Source organism: Crinia signifera, chromosome 19 (assembly GCF_055691185.1).
Source record: "Crinia signifera chromosome 19, ASM5569118v1, whole genome shotgun sequence".
Taxonomy (NCBI): domain Eukaryota; kingdom Metazoa; phylum Chordata; class Amphibia; order Anura; family Myobatrachidae; genus Crinia; species Crinia signifera.
Genome location: NC_139226.1, coordinates 141,770,433 through 141,791,783, shown reverse-complemented (window position 1 = coordinate 141,791,783; position 21,351 = coordinate 141,770,433). Strand labels below are relative to the sequence as shown.

The 21,351-nt window shown below is 45.8% G+C and overlaps 1 protein-coding gene across 1 annotated transcript in view; it reads left to right on the top strand.

Moving 5' to 3' along the window:
• PDE9A (phosphodiesterase 9A) overlaps nt 1-21,351 on the top strand; it is a 70,188-nt gene that overhangs the window by 36,337 nt on the left and 12,500 nt on the right. Inside the window, exons 9-15 of the mRNA XM_083163553.1 lie at nt 1,840-1,914; nt 7,040-7,126; nt 7,330-7,434; nt 8,592-8,674; nt 16,728-16,884; nt 17,287-17,400; nt 18,847-18,951. Coding sequence (XP_083019679.1) covers nt 1,840-1,914; nt 7,040-7,126; nt 7,330-7,434; nt 8,592-8,674; nt 16,728-16,884; nt 17,287-17,400; nt 18,847-18,951 — 726 coding nt within the window. The remainder of the gene's footprint in view (nt 1-1,839; nt 1,915-7,039; nt 7,127-7,329; nt 7,435-8,591; nt 8,675-16,727; nt 16,885-17,286; nt 17,401-18,846; nt 18,952-21,351) is intronic.

Here is a 21,351-nt window from a genome sequence, read left to right as displayed (position 1 = left end):
TAGCTGTTACTGCTGCCAGTGTGTGTTACTGTGCGTGTAGCTGTTACTGCTGTCCGTGTGTGTGACTGTGTGTGTAGCTGTTACTGCTGTCCGTGTGTGTGATTGTACGTGTAGCTGTTACTGCTGTCAGTGTGTGTGACTGTACCAGGGTTGCCGACTTTAAAAAAATCCTCTCCGGGAGAAGCCCGGAGAGTAATCTTGCATTACGAGTTTTGGGGGCGGGGCTTAACTGTGACGTCATTAAGCCCCGCCCCCATTACATCAAATAGCAGAAATAACTGATATCCATGGAGGGGGCGGGGCTAAAACGTCACAATTGTGCCGTTTTAGCTCCGCCCCCTCCCCCGAGACCAGCGGATTGCGGCATATAAATGCCGCGATCGAGGGGCTCAGTGGGGGTCCCCCTGATTCCGGGAGGGTTGCCCACCCTTCCGGGGGCCGGGAGGAAGGACCCGATTTTCGGGAGATTCCCGCAAATTCCGGGAGGGTCGGCAACCCTGGACTGTACGTGTAGCTGTTACTGCTGTCCGTGTGTGTGACTGTACGTGTAGCTGTTACTGCTGTCCGTGTGTGTGACTGTACGTGTAGCTGTTACTGCTGTCCGTGTGTGTGACTGTGTGCGTAGCTGTTACTGCTGTCCGTGTGGGATGCGGTTAATTTCCCGGCGGTCGGGATCCCGGCGGTCGGAATCCCGACACTGGAATCCCGACCGCCGAAATCCCGAAACTTTCTCCCTCCGTGGGTGTCCACGACACCCATAGAGGGAGAATAAAATAGCGTGCCGAGCGTAGCGAGGCACCGGGCCCGCTGCGTGGCGAGCGCAGCGAGCCCGCAAGGGGGGGGCGATCCATGTCCCCCCCTTGTCGGGATTTCGGCGGTCGGGATTCCGACCGCCGGGATCCCGACCGCCGGGATATCATATCGGATCCGTCCGTGTGTGTGACTGTACGTGTAGCTGTTACTGCTGTCCGTGTGTGTGACTGTACGTGTAGCTGTTACTGCTGCCATAGTGTGTGACTGTGCGTGTAGCTGTTACAGCTGTCAGTGTGTGCGACTGTGCGTGTAGCTGTTACTGCTGTCATTGTGTGTGACTGTACGTGTAGCTGTTACTGCTGTCATAGTGTGCGACTGTGCGTGTAGCTGTTACAGCTGTCAGTGTGTGCGACTGTGCGTGTAGCTGTTACTGCTGTCAGTGTGTGCGACTGTGCGTGTAGCTGTTACTGCTGTCAGTGTGCGACTGTGCGTGTAGCTGTTACTGCTGTCCGTGTGTGTGACTGTGCGTGTAGCTGTTACTGCTGTCCGTGTGTGTGATTGTGCGTGTAGCTGTTACTGCTGTCCCTGTGTGTGTGACTATACGTGTAGCTGTTACTGCTGTCCCTGTGTGTGTGACTATACGTGTAGCTGTTACTGCTGTCATAGTGTGCGACTGTGCGTGTAGCTGTTACAGCTGTCAGTGTGTGTGACTGTGTGTGTAGCTGTTACTGCTGTCCGTGTGTGACTGTGCGTGTAGCTGTTACTGCTGTCAGTGTGTGACTGTGCGTGTAGCTGTTACTGCTGTCCGTGTGTGTGACTTTAAGTGTAGCTTTTACTGCTGTCCGTGTGTGTGACTGTGCGTGTAGCTGTTACTGCTGTCCGTGTGTGTGACTGTGCATGTAGCTGTTAATGCTGTCTGTGTGTGTGACTGTAAGTGTAGCTGTTACTGCTGTCCGTGTGTGTGACTGTACGTGTAGCTGTTACTGCTGTCCGTGTGTGTGACTGTACTGTTACAGCTGTCTCTCCCTCCTTGTGAGTAATCTCATGTATGTAACATGTCAGTGACATAATTATCTGGTTCCACAGTACACGCTTTCCTTTGAGACCGTTGAAGCCCTAAAGAAGCCCACCTTCGATGTCTGGCACTGGGAGTACAACGAGGTTTGTAGTGACATGTACACATCCTCCTGAATCACTGCAGAGGTGACATTTATGGTTACATCATGTTTACAGCTAAATTACCATATATATAGTGGGGATCGAAAGTTTGGGCACCCCAGGCAAAAAATAAATTTTAATGTGCAAAAAAAAGAAGCCAACGAAAGATGGAAAAAAACCCAAAAGGCATCAAATTACAGCTTAGACATTCTTATAACATGTCAAAAAAAGTTGATTTTATTTTCATCATTTACACTTTCAAAATAACAGAAAACAAAAATAGCGTCTGCAAAAGTTTGTGCACCCTGCAGAGTTAATACCTTGTACTGCCCCCTTTGGCAAGTATCACAGCTTGTAAACGCTTTTATTTTTGTAGCCAGCCAAGAGTCTTTCAATTCTTGTTTGCGGTATCTTCGGCCATTCCTCCTTACAAAAGTCTTCCAGTTCTTTGAGATTCCTGGGCTGTCTGTGACGCACTGCTCTCTTAAGGTCTATCCATAGATTTTCAATTATGTTGGGGTCAGGAGATTGTGAAGGCCATGGCAAAACCTTCAGTTTACGCCTCTTGATGTAATCCACCGTGGATTTTGAGGTGTTTCGGATCATTATCCATTTGTAGAAGCCAGCCTTTTTCACAGATGGCATCAAGTTAGCATCCAAAATTTGCTGGAATCTTATTGAATATATTTTTCCTTCTACTCGTGAAATGTTCCCTGAGCCACTGGCTGCAATACAACCCCAAAGCATAAATCCACCCCAATGCTTAACAGTTGGACAGAGGTTCTTTTCATAAAATTCTGTGCACTTCCTTCTCCAAACGTACCTTTGCTCATTCCGGCCAAAAAGTTCTATTTTAACCTCATTGGTCCACATAACTTGATTCCAAAATGCATCAGGCTTTTGTCTATATGTTCATTTAAATCACACATGTAGAAAAAGAAGACTCTGTTTGGGGGCTCACTTAGAGAAGTAGTGAATTTGTGCCTGTAGTGTAAACAATACTGTATGGTGATGAAAGATTATTAGCAATAAATCGTATTTTTAAATTTGGTTACCTCAAAATAAGGTGATCTTAGAATACGACATGCAATATTTTTCTATATATACATGTACAGACAAAACACACAATACATACAAAACAATAGTTAAAAAGCAAGAGACCACACCCCTGCATGTAGTATTTATAGAGATTTGAGCAGAGAGTATTTAATTAAGGCTTAATTGCACCAATATTTAATAATAGCTGCACCCAACAGTCGGAGAGAAAACACTCTAGGGCAGTGGTTCCCAAACTGTTTTGAATCACGGAACCCTAGAGTATCAAAATATTTTCAAGGCACCCCTAGGCCAAATGCTTCTTATTGAGAAATTCAGAAAAAATATTAAATGAAGTGCATTGTGTTTATATAGAGCTATATGGACGCGCGCTCGGAATTGATGTATAGAGAAAGAAAGATTTAAGAATGTATTAAACATACATGTTACACACTGGCCAGTGATTAGATAAAACATAAAAATAAATCTATAAAATCATGAAAAATATATATGAAAAACCTCCGTGGATAGGTTAAGTCCAGCTATGATAGCCGCAGTGTATCCTTGTTGTATATGTGGGGCTCAATCTTTCACAATAACCACAAATATTTGTCCACTGTCTGGCCAGGCAGAAAAAAATGGGTAACCCAATATCTTTTTTGTTGCCAAACAATCAGCCGCAGTTGATACAGTGCTGTATTGAAAAAAGTGGCAGTACTTGCTTTTTAAGTTGGCAGAAATGGGGTCCCGTTTTTATGAGCTCCAGAAAGGACGGTCAAGGTACCATTTAAGTTTGTATGACGCGTTTCTCTGCTTCCTATGGGGTGTCAGCGGCTTCATCAGATAGCGCTATCTGATTAAGCCGCTGACACCCCATAGGAGGCAACAAAAAAGATATTGGGTTACCCATTTTTTTCTGGGAGTTGGCAATTCCCGTTCACGCCGCTGGAATCTTCTGTTTTAGAGGTTTTTTTTTTTTTTAATCCAATTTAAATTTATGAAACTTTCTCAAATGATATGCAATTGACATATAGTTGAAGTGATCAATATCACGGTAACATCATTTTTGGGCTAACAGGGATTAGCGCCGGTTTTTCTCTTTTTGGTTTCTTCCATTGTGTGTATGTGTCACAGTTATCTGGTGAGGGACAGGATTTGCTTCGGTTTGTCCACATATATTATGATTGGCAGCCACCAGCACTGGTTTTTACCTGGTACATTGACCATTAATAATATGAATTGATCTTGGTCCACCAACCCAAGGCACTACTGCAAGTGTCCTGAGGCACCCCAGGGAGCCTAGGCACACAGTTTGGGAACCACTGCTCTAGGGCATTACCGTGTTACCCGGTGTGTAACCACTCGTTCACTGCCTGAGAGGCACACGAGCAAACAGGGAACAGTTGGGACTCTAGGGGTGCACACTATTGTTCAATCATTCTATAAGCTCAGATATTGTACATAATCTATAGTGCAATTAGCACAAGAGTAATTAATGATATTGGGGTCTTCCGCAAGTGACTGACACCACCTAGAAAATTAATGGTAACACACTATATTTATTGAAAACGTTTTTTCACAGTCACGCAAATTATTAAAAACCAAAAAAATTCAGCTCAAATGATTAATTGTCCAATGGGTTCTGTGGAGGACCATAAATGGAAAAAATGGCTATAAAGAGCTGAAACATTCACTACTTTTAAGAGTGCACAGATTTCTTACTGCCACATAATTCTACCATAGCGAGACAGACATACTACGGGTGAAAAGGCCGCTATAGGCCGATGCATCTAAGTATAGTCTAGCGCCCGCACAGAAATTCATGTATACCAATTTATATTTACACTGTAACACATAATCTTATTTTTCTCTCCCGCCGTTTAACACTATTCTCTTCCTAATACTTACCTGCCCCAAGGTTATTCTTTTGCTGTATAGCGTTTTGGAATATTCCTTAATACTTCAAATACACAATAATTTTACAGTAAAAGTTAGTGCCCCCCAAAAAAGAGTTATCTTTTTCTCCTTGCAATGGATTTTTGTGTGACAGAGTGGCACTGAAAACAGTGTTCTCTGGTGCACAATTCCTGGCGCTCTACAGTTCTAATTGGTTTTGAAGTTAAAAAAATACAAATATAGAGATTATTAGCAAAATTTGCTACAGCTGCTGCAGTAACTCCTGTGGGCCCGTCAGACCCACAAAAAGAAAAGACTAAACACAAGAGGGTTGGAGTAAAGTGCGCTGCTGTTTAAATGATTTTAGTAACTGTAACACATTGGCTGTCTGAAGAGGAATGAATTATGGACACACTGTTGCTTTTAGAAAATATTTATCACAAGTAAAAAATATATATATATATAAAACATACAAATAAATACACAGCATATACAAAACAAGACGATTTTAAAATAAAGAGAATGGGATCCCAATCAATTAATTAATGATAGCTTTGATGTAGTATCAGTAGTAATTTCTTTACTGAGAAGATTAGTACTCTCCTGCCAATTGATGGAGGTTAAATATAGGTAATCAGGTAATGAAACAAAGTTCCAGTTTAAGCAAAGTGGTGTAGCTTAGAAAGCTAGTTGGTAACTTTATAATAGATATAGTCACAGTTTAGATGGTATGCTCACCCATATGGTGGACCTCAATCCCCTGGATGTATTTGCGGGGAGAGGAAGGTGGTGTATACTGGCTGATGTCCGGCAGCTCAGATGGACGGAGAGCTGCACTTCAGCTAGAATATATAGAAGCACCTTGCAGTAAGCTGGAATAGATTTAGCCCGGTGGAAGGTGGTCCCACTGCAGAGGTCTCCGTCCCCTTGATGTAATCTGGGGAGAGGGGCAGGGTACAGCTGCTGATGTCCGGCGGCTCCGAATAGGGAAATGCCGCGCTTCAGCAGGAAGAAAGGTGGGTGCCTGTCAGGTACCTGGTTGCGGTGTACCGCGAAGAGTTCAATCCCCTTGATGTAGCTTGGGGAGAGGGACGGGGTGCAATCGCTGATGTCCGGCGGCTTCAGGAGAGGTGAAAGCCGCGCTTCAGCAAGATCGTGGTGTGCACCTGTCCTAGTGCGCGGCAGTGCTTGTATGCAGTCGGGCAGCGTAGAGCGGCTAATTGCCGGCTGCTGGAGAAGGCTCACGCTTGTACAGGGAGGCAGGAAGGAAGGTTGGTGTTAGATGATGGGATCACCGTCTCAGGTGAATGAATTGCGTCAACGCGTTTCGTTCCGTAGTCTGGCTGGAACTTTATCAAGACGAGTAACTGTGTCTACTGAGCAAGCTTTATTTATAAGGCTTTATTTTAAAATCGTCTTGTTTTGTATATGCTGTGTATTTATTTGTATGTTTTATATATATATATTTTTTACTTGTGATAAATATCTTTTTCTCCTTGAACTTATATACTGGACATACAGGTGGGTCACACTGTATATATACTGGGCATACAGGTGGGTCACACTGTATATATACTGGACATACAGGCGGGTCACACTGTATATATACTGGGCATACAGGCGGGTCACACTGTATATATACTGGACATACAGGCGGGTCACACTGTATATATACTGGACATACAGGCGGGTCACACTATATATACTGGACATACAGGCGGGTCACACTATATATACTGGACATACAGGCGGGTCACACTGTATATATACTGGACATACAGGCGGGTCACACTATATATACTGGACATACAGGCGGGTCACACTGTATATATACTGGGCATACAGGCGGGTCACACTGTATATATACTGGACATACAGGCGGGTAACACTGTATATATACTGGACATACAGGCGGGTCACACTGTATATATACTGGACATACAGGCGGGTCACACTATATATACCGGGCATACAGGCGGGTCACACTATATATATATATACTGGACATACAGGCGGGTCACACTATATATAATGGGCATACAGGCGGGTCACACTATATATACCGGGCATACAGGCGGGTCACACTATATATACCGGGCATACAGGCGGGTCACACTGTATATAATGGGCCCTGCCTTGTAGTATGGAAGCAGTGTACGGCTCCTATGAACACTAATGTTATTCTGTGTCCACATAGATGTTGAGTTGTCTGGAGTTTATGTATCACGACCTCGGTCTTGTTCTGGAATTTAATATGAATCCCATCACGCTGAAGCGCTGGCTGGTACGTTCCCAAACATTTCATTACAAACTGGCATTAATCACTATATTATTATTATATTACTATATGTATAATATTAGTGTTATTATACAAAAATATTCAGGAATCTTGTTATATATTTCAAAGTCATTCAGTAGAGATTGCAGTCTGGAGAGATAGATAGATGGATAGATAGATAGATTTAAGATGATCTTGTTGTCTTCCAGCTGTGCATCCAGGAGAATTACAGAACCAACCCGTTCCACAACTTCCGCCATTGCTTCTGTGTGACGCAGATGATGTACGGGATGATCCACCTGTGTAAGCTGCAGGTCTGTGTGATGGTGCATCCCGAGGGGAGATAGCGGTTACAGGAGGAGACCATGGGCCTAATTCAGCTTCAGTTGTAGGTTTGCAAAAATTGCCAAAACTGCAGCTGCTTTCACCAAAACTTGCTGAAAGGCAAACACAGAATAACAAGCCCAGTTCTTAGGCAGGCGGGCCGCCATGTTTTGGCTCACAGGAGCTCCGTGTGATGTCAATGGTCTGGGCATTCTGAAACGCACCCACCCAGCGCTGCGATACTGCCCCCCGTCACTGAGGGCCGAATTTATCAATCAATATTTGCAGCTAAATCCCCCAAAACACCAGTGTTTTCATTATCCCCTAAATGTATGTAGGAGGGACCGCAGCAGGAATCTCCGATCCCTGCTGCGATCCCCCCTGCAGCGCCGCTGGCCGCATCCTCCATAGGTTTCTATGGGGGACGCGAAGTTGCTTGATGTATCAGCATCTGGCAGCAGCGCATCGCATCCCTGGGCCCATTGTAGCCTATGGGCCACACACCGCTCTGCTGCTGGGGCAGTGCGGTCAGCAGGGGGGTCAGATGATACATCCCACCATTTTTTACAATGCAATCCTGGGCGGTAATGTGATCATTGAGAAATGGGCCCCTTACACTGCAATCACATTTTCCTGAATGCGACCGCAGATTAAACACCCGCAAATGCGCAGAATTGCCGGAATCAGCAAATAGCAATTTAGTAATTCAGCGATCAGTTCTAAATAAGGCCCCATAACCAGTAATCAGGGCGACGTCTGTAAGTGATTAATAAGATGGCACTGCCAGGGCCGGCTGTGGTATGACACACCGACAGTCAGGATTTCGACAGTCATTAGCCCGACGTCGGAATCCCGACTGCACAGCGGGGGAAGCGCAATGAAGCCCCTTGCGGGCTCGCTACGCTCGCCACCTACTTTATTCTCCCTCTATGGGGGTTGTGGACCCCCATGAGGGAGCAGTCGGGATTCCGAGGTCAGAGTAATGACTGTCGGAGAGAGACGTCCGGCACCTGGCTGTGTAGGGTACATACTGTAAGATGTAGTCCTTATACATCACTGACCTCTAATTAGCTATCTCGCCATTTCCTATAAATGCATTATAATGTGGTATTGTACCATGACACCTCTGTATCTCTACCTTGCGCAGGAGAAGCTGCCGCTCTTGGAGTTGGGAGTCCTAATGACGGCTGCTGTGTGCCATGATCTGGACCATCCAGGTTACAACAACACGTGAGTTTATAAGGGAAGGGCGGCTGTACGAGGAGAGCATGATTGGATACGCGGCTTGTGTCGCTGCTGACATTATACATAAAGACAAATCACAATTTGGGAGTGAGCAGGATTTCTGTCCATCCCGATTTATAGGTTCTATGTTACTATTAGCACTTAGATCACGGATGGGGAACCTTCGGCACTCCTGCTGTTGTTGAACTACACATCCTGATGTATATATTCGAGATTACTCGCAGTAATGCCGGCGGTGTATATATTAGAGATTACTCGCAGTAATGCCGGCAGTGTATATATTAGAGATTACTCGCAGTGCTGCTGGTAATGCCGGCAGTGTATATATTAGAGATTACTCGCAGTAATGCCGGCGGTGTATATATTAGAGATTACTCGCAGTAATGCCGGCAGTGTATATATTAGAGATTACTCGCAGTAATGCCGGCAGTGTATATATTAGAGATTACTCGCAGTAATGCCGGCGGTGTATATATTAGAGATTACTCGCAGTAATACCGGTGGTGTATATATTAGAGATTACTCGCAGTAATGCCGGCGGTGTATATATTAGAGATTACTCGCAGTAATGCCGGCGGTGTATATATTAGAAATTACTCACAGTGCTGCTGGTAATGCCGGCGGTGTACATATTAGAGATTACTCGCAGTGCTGCTGGTAATGCTGGCGGTGTATATATTAGAGATTACTTGCAGTGCTGCTGGTAATGCCGGCGGTGTATATATTAGAGATTACTCGCAGTGCTGCTGGTAATATACATAAAGACAAATTACAATTTGGGAGTGAGCAGAATTTCTGTCCATCCCGATTTATAGGTTCTAAGTTACTATTAGCACTTAGATCACTGATGGGGAACCTTAGCCACTCCTGCTGTTGTTGAACTACACATCCCGATGTATATATTATAGATTACTCGCAGTAATGCCGGCGGTGTATATATTAGAGATTACTCGCAGTAATGCCGGTGGTGTATATATTAGAGATTACTCGCAGTAATGCTGGCGGTGTATATATTAGAGATTACTCGCAGTAATGCCGGCGGTGTATATATTAGAGATTACTCGCTGTAATGCCGGCGGTGTATATATTAGAGATTACTCGCAGTGCTGCTGGTAATGTCGGCGGTGTATATATTAGAGATTACTCACAGTGCTGCTGGTAATGCCGGCGGTGTATATATTAGAGATTACTCGCAGTGCTGCTGGTAATGCCGGCGGTGTATATATTAGAGGTTACTCGCAGTGCTGCTGGTAATGCCGGCGGTGTATATATTAGAGATTTCTCGTAGTGCTGCTGGTAATGCCGGCGGTGTATATATTACAGATTATTTGCAGTGCTGCTGGTAATGCCGGCGGTGTATATATTAGAGATTACTCGCAGTGCTGCTGGTAATGCCGGCGGTGTATATAAATTAGAGATTACTCGCAGTGCTGCTGGTAATGCCGGCGGTGTATATATTAGAGATTACTCGCAGTGCTGCTGGTAATATACATAAAGACAAATCACAATTTGGGAGTGAGCAGAATTTCTGTCCATCCCGATTTATAGGTTCTATGTTACTATTAGCACTTAGATCACGGATGGGGAACCTTAGCCACTCCTGCTGTTGTTGAACTACACATCCCGATGTAAATATTCGAGATTACTCGCAGTAATGCCGGCGGTGTATATATTAGAGATTACTTGCAGTAATGCCGGCGGTGTATATATTAGAGATTACTCGCAGTAATGCCGGCGGTGTATATATTAGAGATTACTCGCAGTAATGCCGGCGGTGTATATATTAGAGATTACTCGCAGTGCTGCTGGTAATGCCGGCGGTGTATATATTAGAGATTACTCGCAGTAATGCAGGCAGTGTATATATTAGAGATTACTCCCAGTAATGCCGGCGGTGTATATATTAGAGATTACTCGCAGTAATGCCGGCGGTGTATATATTAGAGATTACTCGCAGTAATGCCGGCGGTGTATATATTATAGATTACTCGCAGTAATGCCGGCGGTGTGTATATTAGAGATTACTCGCAGTAATACCGGTGGTGTATATATTAGAGATTACTCGCAGTAATGCCGGCGGTGTATATATTAGAGATTACTCGCAGTAATGCCGGCGGTGTAAATATTAGAGATTACTCACAGTGCTGCTGGTAATGTCGGCGGTGTATATATTAGAGATTACTAACAGTGCTGCTGGTAATGCCGGCGGTGTATATATTAGAGGTTACTCGCAGTGCTGCTGGTAATGCCGCCGGTGTATATATTAGAGATTACTCGCAGTGCTGCTGGTAATGCCGGCGGTGTATATATTAGAGATTACTCGCAGTGCTGCTGGTAATGCCGGCGGTGTATATATTAGAGATTACTCGCAGTGCTGCTGGTAATGCCGGCGGTGTATATATTAGAGATTACTCGCAGTGCTGCTGGTAATGCCGGCGGTGTATATATTAGAGATTATTCGCAGTGCTGCTGGTAATGCCGGCGGTGTATATATTAGAGATTACTCGCAGTGCTGCTGGTAATGCCAGCTGTGTATATATTAGAGATTACTCGCAGTGCTGTTGGTAATGCCTGGGATGTATATATTAGAGATTACTCGCTGTGCTGCTGGTAATGCCGGCGGTGTATATATTAGAGATTACTCGCAGTGCTGCTGGTAATGCCGGCGGTGTATATATTAGAGATTACTCGCAGTGCTGCTGGTAATGCCGGCGGTGTATACATTAGAGATTACTCGCAGTAATACCGGCGGTGTATATATTAGAGATTATTCGCAGTGCTGCTGGTAATGCCGGCGGTGTATATATTAGAGATTACTCGCTGTGCTGCTGGTAATGCCGGCAGTGTATATATTAGAGATTACTCGCAGTGCTGCTGGTAATGCCGCCGGTGTATATATTAGAGATTGCTCGCAGTGCTGCTGGTAAAGCGGGGGATGTATATATTAGAGATTACTCGCAGTGCTGCTCTTAATGCCGGGGATGTATATATTAGAGATTACTCGCAGTGCTGCTGGTAATGCCGGCGGTGTATATATTAGAGATTACTCGCAGTGCTGCTGATAATGCTGGCGGTGTATATATTAGAGATTACTTGCAGTGCTGCTGGTAATGCCGGCGGTGTATATATTAGAGATTACTCGCAGTGCTGCTGGTAATGCCGGCGGTGTATATATTAGAGATTACTCGCAGTGCTGCTGGTAATGCCGGCGCTGTATATATTAGAGATTACTCGCAGTGCTGCTGGTAATACCGGCGGTGTATATATTAGAGATTACTCGCAGTGCTGCTGGTAATGCCGCCGGTGTATATATTAGAGATTACTCGCAGTGCTGCTGGTAATGCCAGCGGTGTATATATTAGGGATTACTCGCAGTGCTGCTGGTAATGCCGGGGATGTATATATTAGAGATTACTCGCAGTGCTGCTGGTAATACCGGCAGTGTATATATTAGAGACTACTCGCAGTAATACCGGCGGTGTACAGTATATATTAGAGATTACTCACAGTGCTGCTGGTAGTGCCAGCAGTGTATATATTAGAGATTACTCGCAGTGCTGCTGGTAATGCCGGCAGTGTATATATTAGAGATTACTCGCAGTGCTGCTGGTAATGCCAGCGGTGTATATATTAGAGATTACTCGCAGTGCTGCTGGTAAAGCGGGGGATGTATATATTAGAGATTACTCGCAGTGCTGCTCTTAATGCCGGGGATGTATATATTAGAGATTACTCGCAGTGCTGCTGGTAATGCCGCCGGTGTATATATTAGAGATTGCTCGCAGTGCTGCTGGTAAAGCGGGGGATGTATATATTAGAGATTACTCGCAGTGCTGCTCTTAATGCCGGGGATGTATATATTAGAGATTACTCGCAGTGCTGCTGGTAATGCCGGCGGTGTATATATTAGAGATTACTCGCAGTGCTGCTGATAATGCTGGCGGTGTATATATTAGAGATTACTCGCAGTGCTGCTGGTAATGCCGGCGGTGTATATATTAGAGATTACTCGCAGTGCTGCTGGTAATGCCGGCGGTGTATATATTAGAGATTACTCGCAGTGCTGCTGGTAATGCCGGCGCTGTATATATTAGAGATTACTCGCAGTGCTGCTGGTAATACCGGCGGTGTATATATTAGAGATTACTCGCAGTGCTGCTGGTAATGCCGCCGGTGTATATATTAGAGATTACTCGCAGTGCTGCTGGTAATGCCGGGGATGTATATATTAGAGATTACTCGCAGTGCTGCTGGTAATACCGGCAGTGTATATATTAGAGACTACTCGCAGTAATACCGGCGGTGTACAGTATATATTAGAGATTACTCACAGTGCTGCTGGTAGTGCCAGCAGTGTATATATTAGAGATTACTCGCAGTGCTGCTGGTAATGCCGGCAGTGTATATATTAGAGATTACTCGCAGTGCTGCTGGTAATGCCAGCGGTGTATATATTAGAGATTACTCGCAGTGCTGCTGGTAAAGCGGGGGATGTATATATTAGAGATTACTCGCAGTGCTGCTCTTAATGCCGGGGATGTATATATTAGAGATTACTCGCAGTGCTGCTGGTAATGCCGGTGGTGTATATATTAGAGATTACTCGCAGTGCTGCTGATAATGCCGGCGGTGTATATATTAGAGATTACTCGCAGTGCTGCTGGTAATGCCGGCGGTGTATATATTAGAGATTACTCGCAGTGCTGCTGGTAATGCCGGCGGTGTATATATTAGAGATTACTCGCAGTGCTGCTGGTAATGCCGGCGGTGTATATATTAGAGATTACTCGCAGTGCTGCTGGTAATGCCGGCGGTGTATATATTAGAGATTATTCGCAGTGCTGCTGGTAATGCCGGCGGTGTATATATTAGAGATTACTCGCAGTGCTGCTGGTAATGCCAGCTGTGTATATATTAGAGATTACTCGCAGTGCTGTTGGTAATGCCTGGGATGTATATATTAGAGATTACTCGCTGTGCTGCTGGTAATGCCGGCGGTGTATATATTAGAGATTACTCGCAGTGCTGCTGGTAATGCCGGCGGTGTATATATTAGAGATTACTCGCAGTGCTGCTGGTAATGCCGGCGGTGTATACATTAGAGATTACTCGCAGTAATACCGGCGGTGTATATATTAGAGATTATTCGCAGTGCTGCTGGTAATGCCGGCGGTGTATATATTAGAGATTACTCGCTGTGCTGCTGGTAATGCCGGCAGTGTATATATTAGAGATTACTCGCAGTGCTGCTGGTAATGCCGCCGGTGTATATATTAGAGATTGCTCGCAGTGCTGCTGGTAAAGCGGGGGATGTATATATTAGAGATTACTCGCAGTGCTGCTCTTAATGCCGGGGATGTATATATTAGAGATTACTCGCAGTGCTGCTGGTAATGCCGGCGGTGTATATATTAGAGATTACTCGCAGTGCTGCTGATAATGCTGGCGGTGTATATATTAGAGATTACTCGCAGTGCTGCTGGTAATGCCGGCGGTGTATATATTAGAGATTACTCGCAGTGCTGCTGGTAATGCCGGCGGTGTATATATTAGAGATTACTCGCAGTGCTGCTGGTAATGCCGGCGCTGTATATATTAGAGATTACTCGCAGTGCTGCTGGTAATACCGGCGGTGTATATATTAGAGATTACTCGCAGTGCTGCTGGTAATGCCGCCGGTGTATATATTAGAGATTACTCGCAGTGCTGCTGGTAATGCCAGCGGTGTATATATTAGAGATTACTCGCAGTGCTGCTGGTAATGCCGGGGATGTATATATTAGAGATTACTCGCAGTGCTGCTGGAAATACCGGCAGTGTATATATTAGAGACTACTCGCAGTAATACCGGCGGTGTACAGTATATATTAGAGATTACTCACAGTGCTGCTGGTAGTGCCAGCAGTGTATATATTAGAGATTACTCGCAGTGCTGCTGGTAATGCCGGCAGTGTATATATTAGAGATTACTCGCAGTGCTGCTGGTAATACCGGCAGTGTATATATTAGAGATTACTCGCAGTAATACCGGCGGTGTACAGTATATATTAGAGATTACTCGCAGTGCTGCTGGTAATGCCGGCGGTGTATATATTAGAGATTACTCACAGTGCTGCTGGTAATGCCGGCTGTGTATATATTAGAGATTACTCGCAGTGCTGTTGGTAATGCCTGGGATGTATATATTAGAGGTTACTCGCAGTGCTGCTGGTAATGCCAACTGTGTATATATTAAAGATTACTCGCAGTGCTGTTGGTAATGCCTGGGATGTATATATTAGAGATTACTCGCAGTGCTGCTGGTAATGCCGGCGGTGTATATATTAGAGATTACTCGCAGTGCTGTTGGTAATGCCGGCGGTGTATATATTAGAGATTACTCGCAGTGCTGCTGGTAATGCCGGCGGTGTATATATTAGAGATTACTCGCAGTGCTGCTTGTAATGCCGGCGGCGTATATATTAGAGATTACTCGCAGTGCTGCTGGTAATGCCAGTGGTGTATATATTAGAGATTACTCGCAGTGCTGCTGGTAATGCCTGGGATGTATATATTAGAGATTACTCGCAGTGCTGCTGGTAATGCCTGGGATGTATATATTAGAGATTTCTCGCAGTGCTGCTGGTAATGCCGGCGGTGTATATATTAGAGATTACTCGCAGTGCTGTTGGTAATGCCGGCGGTGTATATATTAGAGATCACTCGCAGTGCTGCTGGTAATGCCGGCGGTGTATATATTAGAGATTACTCGCAGTGCTGCTGGTAATGCCAGCGGTGTATATATTAGAGATTACTCGCAGTGCTGCTGGTAATGCCTGGGATGTATATATTAGAGATTACTCGCAGTGCTGCTGGTAATGCCTGGGATGTATATATTAGAGATTTCTCGCAGTGCTGCTGGTAATGCCGGCGGTGTATATATTAGAGATTACTCGCAGTGCTGTTGGTAATGCCGGCGGTGTATATATTAGAGATCACTCGCAGTGCTGCTGGTAATGCCGGCGGTGTATATATTAGAGATTTCTCGCAGTGCTGCTGGTAATGCCGGCGGTGTATATATTAGAGATTACTCGCAGTGCTGTTGGTAATGCCGGCGGTGTATATATTAGAGATCACTCGCAGTGCTGCTGGTAATGCCGGCGGTGTATATATTAGAGATTACTCGCAGTGCTGCTGGTAATGCCAGCGGTGTATATATTAGAGATTACTCGCAGTGCTGCTGGTAATGCGGGGGATGTATATATTAGAGATTACTCGCAGTGCTGCTGGTAATGCAGGGGATGTATATATTAGAGATTACTCGCAGTGCTGCTGGTAATGCCGGCAGTCTATATATTAGAGATTACTCGCAGTGCTGCTGGTAATGCCGGCGCTGTATACATTAGAGATTACTCGCAGTGCTGCTGGTAATGCCGGCAGTGTATATATTAGAGATTACTCGCAGTGCTGCTGGTAATGCCGGCGGTGTATATATTAGAGATTACTCGCAGTGCTGCTGGTAATGCCGGCGGTGTATATATTAGAGATTACTCGCAGTGCTGTTGGTAATGCCGGCGGTGTATATATTAGAGATTACTCGCAGTGCTGCTGGTAATGCCGGCGGTGTATATATTAGAGATTACTCGCAGTGCTGCTGGTAATGCCGGTGGTGTATATATTACAGATTACTCGCAGTGCTGTTGGTAATGCCGGCGGTGTATATATTAGAGATTACTCGCAGTGCTGCTGGTAATGCCGGCGGTGTATATATTAGAGATTACTCGCAGTGCTGCTGGTTATGCCGGTGGTGTATATATTAGAGATTACTCGCAGTGCTGCTGGTAATGCCGGTGGTGTATATATTACAGATTACTCGCAGTGCTGTTGGTAATGCCGGCGGTGTATATATTAGAGATTACTCGCAGTGCTGCTGGTAATGCCGGCAGTGTATATATTAGAGATTACTCGCAGTGCTGCTGGTAATGATGGCGATGTATAAACAAGAGATTGTATCTAACTGGATATTAATATGTCACGCTTCCATAAATTACCATTTCAGGTACCAGATTAACGCCCACACAGAGCTTGCAATCCGATACAACGATATGTCCCCCCTTGAGAATCATCACTGTGCCGTGGCATTCCAAATACTGGCACAACCAGAGAACAACATCTTCTCCAATGTCCCTCCCGAGCTCTTCAAACAGATCCGGCAGGTGCGAGATATAGGTGGAGTATCTGGGGCAGGACACTGTATAGATCATTGCTGTATGTGATGGATGAAGCATAGGGGTGAATCAGACGTATTGTTACACAGCTGGGCACACGCCAGCAGCCTGAGCAACACAATCACTTTGTAGTTTGTCCTCACACGTCTGTGGCCGAGAGCTGATGCTGAATTGGGCACCCCATGCTTAGTGCACCCATAGATGTGGGCCAGTTACTGCTGTTATCAGGTCCTGGCGTTGGGCGCCATTTCTGCCCAAACATTGTGGTAACAACACATCATGACTAGGACACACCAGGCCTGAATTAGGCCAAATGGCGGCTGCCTACACGGCCATAGAGGACATTAATGTGTAAAAATCCAGCCAGGTTTTTATTTCTCCTCCCTACAGTCCATCATTCGTCTGATCCTAGCGACGGACATGGCGCGACATGCTGACATCTTGGAGTCTTTCAGACTGGTCAGTTCCAACTTTAGCTTCTCGTCGGAGGAACATGTGCAAACTGTAAGTGTGAGTGCGAGCCTGGTGTCAGCGAGTAGCCACACTCTTGTAGAACAGCGGCATGTAACTGGCAGTGCCAGACCTACTGCAAGGTTCCGCTACCTGTGGGACTCGAGATGCTGTTGAATTACACATCACAGCACACAGTTAGTGCATGCTAATACTGTAGGAGGTTCTGTTGGCATTTGTAGTTCCACAGCAGTGGGAGTGTCATCAGTTGCCTTCCCCTGACCTACAGTAATGCTTTGTCTAAGAAATACAGAATAAAAGAAAACGGTGACATGAGATCGGGCTTTAGACTAGACAGAAATGTGACAGCGTCCAGCGAGCAACTGATATGAGTAAACAAGGACAAAGAGAAATTAGACCTTGGCGCAATCAATCAGCAGCTGCTCAGACAGGGTGTGTTCGTCCCTAATGGAAATATACTAAATACAAAAGAGAGATATAGAACAGCGCTTGTGCGATACTGATGTATACAACAATACCACGGCTAGGTATAACAAATTATTGTCATAAACACAGTGTTAAAACAGAATAGCATAATAGCATGCATGAATTAAAAAATTATATATATATATAATGGGCCTGCAGTTGATATTCTGACAATATTGGTTAATATACTGCACCTCCACGAGATTGAATGGAAATAAACCATATGTAGGTCCGGTCTGGAATCTGCCATCTGGTTGGATATTAGACCGGACCTACATATGGTTTATTTCCATTCAATCTCGTGGAGGTGCAGTATATTAACCAATATTGTCAGAATATCAACTGCAGGCCCATTATATATATATATATATAATTTTTTAATTCATGCATGCTATTATGCTATTCTGTTTTAACACAGAGTTTAGGCAGATTTTGTATCCGTGTTTGATCCAACTTGGTGTTATTATGCAAGGGTTCCACAAAGCATATTGGTGGGTGCCGCTCCCTCGCTGAGTTGAAGATAGCGGTACCTGGAAACCTTCTCTCTTCATGAAATGCTGGTCCGGAAATGAAAGGTGGAGGTATAACCTTTGGGGTGCAGGCTCAGTGTCCAAATCAAATGCAGGCTCAGGTTTAAAAAGCAGGCTCACAGGCTCAAGGCGTTTCGGCGTGGAAGTGCCCACATCTTCATCAGGAGCAGAAGGTGGAGGTGCAGTATATTAACGAATATTGTCAGAATATTAACTGCAGGCCCATTATATATATTATAAGCTCTGTGCTTCTTTTTATGTCAGAAGTGACCAGAAGACCTCTAGATCAGGGCTTGGCCCTCCAGCTATTGTTGAACTATACATCCCAGCATGCCCTGCTACAGTTTTGCTATGTTATCATGCTAAAAGTGATTCAGAGCATGCTGGGATGTGTAGTTCACTAACAGCTTGGGGGCCAAAGGTTCCCCATCCCTGATCTAGATGGACCTCTTACATCTTTTCTACACTCTTGTCTCACATGAAGCTGAAGATGGTGCTGATAAAATGCTGTGATATCTCCAATGAAGTTCGCCCCACAGAGGTGGCAGACCCTTGGGTGGATTGTCTGCTAGAAGAATATTTCATGCAGGTTTGTGCCCATCCTGGACTTAAAAACATGTTTTTTTGTAAGGTGTCATGGCAGGGGGTCTGGTGGGATGTACAGGAGGAGATCGCTATATACTGGGTGGAAGGGAACATGGCAGGGGATCTGGTGGGATGTACAGGAGGAGATCTCTATGTACCGGATGGAAGGGAACATGGCAGGGGATCTGGTGGGATGTACAGGAGATCACTATGTACCGGGTGGAAGGGAACATGGCAGGGGATCTGGTGGGATGTACAGGAGGAGATCACTATATACCAGGTTGAAGAGAACATGGTAGGGGATCTGGTGGGATGTACAGGAGCAGATTTCTATGTACTTGGTGGAAGGGAACATGGCAGGGGATCTGGTGGGATGTACAGGAGGTGATCGCTATGTACTGGGTGGAAGGGAACATGGCAGGAGGTCTGGTGGGATGTACAGGAGGAAATCGCTATGTACCGGGTGGAAGGGAACATGGCAGGGGAACTGGTGGGATGTACAGGAGGAGATCACTTTGTACCAGGTGGAAGGGAACATGGCAGGGGATCTGGTGGGATGTACAGGAGGAGATCGCTATGTACTGGGTTGAAGGGAACATGGCAGGGGAACTGGTGGGATGTACAGGAGGAGAGCGCTATGTACTAGGTGGAAGGGATCCTGTCAGGGGGTCTGGTGGGATGTACAGCAGAATATCACTATGTACTGGGTGGAAGGGAACATGGCAGGGGATCTGGTGGGATGTACAGGAGGAGATCGCTATGTACTGGGTGGAAGGGAACATGGCAGGGGTCTGGTGGGATGTACAGGAGAAGATTTCTATTTACTGGGTGGAAGAGAACATGGCAGGGGATCTGGTGGGATGTACAGGAGAAGATTGCTATTTACTGGGTGGAAGGGAACATGGCAGGGGATCTGGTGGGATGTACAGGAGGAGATCGCTATGTACTGGGTGGAAGGGAACATGGCTGGGGATCTGGTGGGATGTACAGGAGGAGATCACTATGTACCGGGTGGAAGGGAACATGGCAGGGGATCTGGTGGGATGTACAGGAGGAGATCACTATATACCAGGTTGAAGAGAACATGGTAGGGGATCTGGTGGGATGTACAGGAGCAGATTTCTATGTACTTGGTGGAAGGGAACATGGCAGGGGATCTGGTGGGATGTACAGGAGGTGATCGCTATGTACTGGGTGGAAGGGAACATGGCAGGGGATCTGGTGGGATGTACAGGAGGTGATCGCTATGTACTGGGTGGAAGGGAACATGGCAGGAGGTCTGGTGGGATGTACAGGAGGAGATCGCTATGTACCGGGTGGAAGGGAACATGGCAGGGGAACTGGTGGGATGTACAGGAGGAGATCACTATGTACCAGGTGGAAGGGAACATGGCAGGGGATCTTGTGGGATGTACAGGAGGAGATCGCTATGTACTGGGTTGAAGGGAACATGGCAGGGGAACTGGTGGGATGTACAGGAGGAGATCACTATATACCAGGTGGAAGGGAACATGGCAGGGGATCTGGTGGGATGTACAGGAGGAGATCGCTATGTACTGGGTGGAAGGGAACATGGCAGGAGGTCTGGTGGGATGTACAGGAGGAGATCGCTATGTACTGGGTGGAAGAGAACTTGGCAGGGGATCTGGTGGGATGTACAGGAGAAGATTACTATGTACTGGGTGGAAGGGAACATGGCAGGTGATCTGGTGGGATGTACAGGAGAAGATCACCATGTACCGGGTGGAAGGGAACATGGCAGAGGGTCTGTGGGATGTACAGGAGAAGATCACTTTATACCGGGTGTAAGGGAACATGGCAGGGGATCTGGTGGGATGTACAGGGGAAGATTGCATGTAGTCGAAGGGAACATGGCAGGGGATCTAGTGGGATGTACAGGAGAAGATTGCTATATACTGGGTGGAAGGGAACATGGCAGGGGATCTAGTGGGATGTACAGGAGGAGATCGCTATGTACTGGGTGGAAGGGAACATGGCAGGGGATCTGGAGGGTCGGACAGGAGAAGATTGCTATGTACTGGGTGGAAGGGAACATGGCAGAGGATCTGGTGGGATGTAGAGGAGAATATCACTATGTACTGGATGGAAGGGAACATGGCAGGGGATCTGGTGGGATGTACAGGAGAATATCACTATGTACTGGGTAGAAGGGAACATGGCAGCTGATCTGGTGGGATGTACAGGAGAAGATTGCTATGTACTGAATGGAAGGGAACATGGCAGGGGATCTGGTGGGATGTACAGGAGAATATCACTATGTACTGGGTGGAAGGGAACATGGCATGGGATCTGGTTGGATGTACAGGAGAAGATCACCTGTAGTTAAAGGGAACATGGCAGGGGACCTGGTGGGATGTACAGGAGAAGATCACCTGTAGTTAAA